The sequence below is a fragment of the Engraulis encrasicolus genome, chromosome 22, assembly GCF_034702125.1.
Source record: "Engraulis encrasicolus isolate BLACKSEA-1 chromosome 22, IST_EnEncr_1.0, whole genome shotgun sequence".
NCBI lineage: Eukaryota > Metazoa > Chordata > Actinopteri > Clupeiformes > Engraulidae > Engraulis > Engraulis encrasicolus.
The window spans coordinates 24,914,945-24,919,944 of NC_085878.1; the positions used below are offsets into that span (position 1 = coordinate 24,914,945).

Sequence of the window (5,000 nt, forward strand, 5' to 3'; positions counted from 1 at the left end):
CCACCCACAGGCATACAAATCAAAAGTTGTACTCACACACGGTTGCGTTATGGAAATAAATTCCCTTAAACGGTTCCCGGACAACGTTTGTCCACGGTGGCCATCCAGCCGTGGCTGTGGCTGTGGCACCGCATGTAAATTTAACCTTTGATAAGCTGCGGAGTAGGGAGAAGGGATCACCCCGGGAGCCGGGGGAGATAATGAGTTGTCAGAGATGGCCCATTGTGCCAGCGGAGACTCTCCGTCTGTAATCACAGGTGAACAGCCGCGCGCAGAAACACGAGAAGGTCAGAGAGGAGAGGGCTTGGGATTTAGCAGATTAACCGGGCCGTGCTTTTGACATATCCTGACAAGGACGACACAGCAAATGTCATGTTTTATTACAAGGCAACGTCATGTCACAGGACAGGAGGGCCCTGACGTCTGAAGGTGTTCACTCACGCATCATTGGATCTGAGTTGTTGTTTGAGAAGTGATTGAAATGGTCTGATATCTGAACACTGAGATTTTATTTATGCATTTTGCCCAGTGCATCTTCAGGTTCTCTCTTTTATTGTGTTGCTTGAGCTGTTTTTTGTGTTTTACGACTTTATTTGACAGGACAGTGTGAGAGGTGGACAGGAAGGGAATTGGGAGAGAAACGGGGAGGGGTCTGCAAAGGACCCGGGTTGGGAATCGAACCCGGGTCAGCCGCATGGCAGTCGAGTGCCCTACCGGTTGGCCACGGCAGGGCCGAGCAGTTTTATTTTCAATTACAACTTGTTGTTTGATATGCTCATACACAGAGTATGTGTTGCTGAAGAGAAGATTAAACATCGGTGTAGCAGTGTTACCGATCTAGATGCTGCTCTTGCCACTTCAGGCATAGACAAACACTATTTTACAGTAACTGGCCTGTGCAGTCTAAACTGTGCAGTTTGCAGACTTTTATGACATTTCCACTTTACTTCCACTTGCCCATCTCACCCCAGTAGACCGAACCCGAAAGGAGAGAGCAAAACTCTTTTCCAAAACATTGTTTTTTATGGCCCTTGGTGTTTCCAAACACCTGCTGTTGCTGTGTTGTCTCTCCCGTTTCAATGCTGAGAGTAAGTACCAGGCCTCCACAATATCTTCCCCTCCAGCGCCATAAAACACTGAATCGAACAATGCAGCGCAGCAGCGCAGAAAAGACGTCGGGCAATTCTGACATCTCATTTAAGCTGTGATTCACAGCAAGGAGATATCTCAGGTTGCAATTTGTCTGCGTCTCTCTCGATTTTTTCTTTCTTTCTCTCTCTCTCTCTCTCTCTCTCTCTCTCTCTCTCTCTCTCTCTCTCTCTCTCTCTCTCTCTCTCTCTCTCACTCCCTTGCTCCTACTCTTGCTCCTAGTCTTGCTCTAACTTCTTCTTTGTCTTGCTTTATTTCTCTCTCTCTCTCTCTCTCTCTCTCTCTCTCTCTCTCTCTCTCTCTCTCTCTCTCTCTCTCTCTCTCTCTCTCTCTCTCTCCATGTCTCTCTTTTATTGTGTACATGATCGTTTGTGGAACAGGGATGTGGTTAATCATTCCAACTCGCTGTTTACAAAGGAGGGGGGTACAGTGCGGTACAAAATAATAATGTGGCAGAGCTACCTTAAATTACCTCTGGCTGGATATCTGATTCCGCCGTGAAGGGAGAACAGGAGAAGAGGACTACTGACAGGGAACAAAGGTGTGCATCAGAGCCAACGGTACAGACCTGCAAAACAGTCTGAAACCGCTGCCTGCGCCTTTCACACTTTATCCCTCTCCCATTACATTACATCTCTCTCTCTCTCTTGGTAAAATATATGCGTGCACATCCTGGGCCAAATCTTTGTGTGGGCTGTTGAGATGTGCTTTGGTGTTTTTGTTTTTTTTTTTCGTTTTGTTTCTTTCTTTTTTTCCCCGTACTCCTCCCCATGTTTGGTTTCGGTGCCCACATCCAAGAACCTCTCTCCTCAAACGAAAAAACAAAAAAAAACACACAAAAAAAACAGTGGAGGCATGTCAAAGGCACATGTTTGCACATTGAATGCATTTCAAAAACAGCGGTTAACGCTTTTGTGTGTTGTTCTCACTCTCTCTCTCTCTCTCTCTCTCTCTCTCTCTCTCCCAACCTCCTGTGCTTTTTTCATTCAGATGAAAATTTCGTGTGTTTCACCAAGCACGAACCGGTCGGTGTTTGTGGAGCAATCATTCCGGTAAGTATGAATGTTTCGTTTCCACCCACACACCCAGCTCAGCTCCGCTGTTGGCTCTCTGTCTTCCTCCAGCTGAGCAGAGAGAGCGGCGTAGAGTAGGGCAGAGCAGAGCAGAGCAGATGATGCTATCTGTGGCACAGTAACGGACGAGGTGAAAGAGGAAGAGTGACGCAAGGGTGGAATGAATCTCAATTAGGCAAATCAGGGCGGGCTAGGCTGGGGTGGATGGGGTAGGCGGGGTCGAGGTTACATCCTGTTACAACAGCATTGAACCTCCTGTCTGTCTACAGTGACAGTGTCTCTTCATTTCGGTAGATCACAGTCGCGATGGTTCATATGCAAATGTTTTTTATTTTATTTAAAGTGCTCGGCTAGCTGGTCCAGGGGCTCGCAGCAGGGCGGCCTTGCAGCAATGCTTTCACAATGATCTTGGGGAGCACACCAGGGCACTCTGACTCACAGAACAACACACGCCATTGAGCCCAGGCCAGTTGGAGAGAGAGAGAGAGAGGGAGATAGAGAGAGAGAGAGAGAGAGAGAGAGAGAGAGAGAGAGAGAGAGAGAGAGAGATGGAGAGAGGGGGGGGGTAGAGAAGGAGTGCCACCTAATCTCAGCAACACCCCACTGCTGTCCAAATGCCCCCCCTACCAGCCCCTTACCCATTGCCCCCTGCCAACCCTCACCACCAGTGCAGCCTCTGGGCTTCTCTTGCACGCTCTCTGCTTTCCTCCCCCTCTCTCAATTTCTTATGTTCTCTTACTCTCCCCTTTGCTTTCCTCTCTCTTCCTCTTTTTCTTTCTGCCTGTCATTCCTCCTCTCTGCCTGTCATTCTTCCTCTCTGTCTGTCATTTCTCTCTCTCTCTCTCTCTCTCTCTCTCTCTCTCTCTCTCTCTCTCTCTCTGTCTATCTTAAGAGACAGTCACTGAGTTTCACTGGCACAGTCAGCACTGTTGTAACTGAGGGCCTTTCTCCCATCTCTTTTCGTCCCACTCGCCTGCTCCGCTCCGCTCCTCTCCTCTCCACTCTTCTCCACTCCACTCCACTCCACTCCTGGGCAAGAGCTTCTTTATAAAGCCCCTGATCGCTGCACTTCACCCGCATTGTGCGCTCCTGTGTGTAGGCCGTGATGTTATCAGGGGCGAGCATGGCGTTGGTACTGTAGGCAGGCACACCGCGCGCACTTGGGGGAACTCCGGCGCAGGTGTTGCCTTACAGCGCAGCATAGCATAGCGCAAGGAGACGAAGACACGGCTGAAACAGAATCCAGACAGGCGTCAGCTAGTTAGGAGGCTAGTGGGTGGGTGGTGTGTGTGCGTATTTCTGTGTATGTGTGTGTGTTTATGTGTGTGTTTGTGTGTGTGTGTGTGTGTGTGTGTGTGTGTGTGTGTGTGTGTGTGTGTGTGTGTGTGTGTGTGTGTGTGTGTGTGTGTGTGTGTGTGTGTGTGTGTGTGCGTGCGAGTGCGTGTGAGTGTGTGTGTGCGACTCTTTGTGTGTGTGTGTGTCCTTGGGGTGGAGGGTGTGGGTTTGGATGGTGAGGTATGTGGCAGTAGGGTGGCGAGGACACAATGCACACTCCGACTCCTCCATCCTTAGTGTACCTGTTGTCTGCCGTTGCCTGCTGTATGTATGGCACTGTCAGCAGGGTAGGATAGACTCTGCTATTTCCTTATTCGCCATTCGCATTTAATACAACTTTGCAATGCTCCTCATTACAGCCTTGCGATTAAGTCTTATTATTGAATGGCAAATGGGTCTTTGATTACTTTGTGCTATGTATTAGAGCCTTATTAAGACGTGCTATTAGTTACAAATGATGCTCTTTGCTGATTGGTGCTGTTAATCGAATTGAGGACAGTACACGTTGCAGAAAAAAGCTTTTGCTGGAAATTCAATCTGATACCCAGCTCCTTGCTTACTCGTTTGCCGTGCTTGCTTGCTTATCGTGCCACCCCCATCTCAATTACAAACCGTTTGTGCTACGGCTATACGCTAACAGCCCCGAGTAATCTGTGACTTTGATAATGACGGCAAACGCAATCAGAGTAATTAGATCAGTTTAGCTTCGTGGAGCTCTGCTAAATTCATAGCGCGTTACACGCCTCTTTAAAGAGAGCATATTAAGTACATTTGGAGCAAAAGAAAAACCTTTATCAAAACTAAAAAATACACAAGCAAACTTTCAAGTCTGTCGTGAAAAGTAAAGGCATGCATCTTCTTATGCTGCTTTGGCAACAAAAGAACTAAAGTGTTGTTCGACATGGGAGATTATATCATAAACAGGGAAGCCGACAGGAAGGGGTCGGTTATCCCAGGCCCTAGAATTGGGCCCCCATTACATTGTATGTATTGACTGAGGATCCTTTCAAATGACTTTGTCCCGGGCCCAGACAAAATTGTCAGCAGCCATGATAATATAGCGTAATTCATACTGCGAGCGGCCCTGAATGTAATTACTAAAAGCACCATTGGCACCGCGTGGCCAATGACTCAGTATGAAAAGGCAAACAGGAAGCCTCTCTCTGGACTGGAGCGCAGAGTCTTGTTATATAAAAAAGAAGATAATTACCATTAGTGTATCCAGAATGCAGTAAAAGTTAACAATGCATTTAAAACAAATGTTGTGGTGCTGTGGTGCGGATTTCAGCTGAGGGGGGGGGGGGGGGGGGCTCTGTGCGTTGGTCACACGTTTAATCTCTCAGGCTTCTTAAAATGTAATTTTTAAAACAATAATTGTATAATTACTCTCAACCCAATGCACTTACAAACACACACACACACACACACACACACACACACACA

The 5,000-nt window shown here is 47.7% G+C and overlaps 1 protein-coding gene across 1 annotated transcript in view; it reads left to right on the forward strand.

The window, feature by feature from the left end:
* Positions 1 to 5,000, forward strand: part of aldh1a3 (aldehyde dehydrogenase 1 family, member A3) — a 21,559-nt gene that overhangs the window by 4,299 nt on the left and 12,260 nt on the right. Inside the window, exon 5 of the mRNA XM_063187735.1 lies at positions 2,140 to 2,201. Coding sequence (XP_063043805.1) covers positions 2,140 to 2,201 — 62 coding nt within the window. The remainder of the gene's footprint in view (positions 1 to 2,139; positions 2,202 to 5,000) is intronic.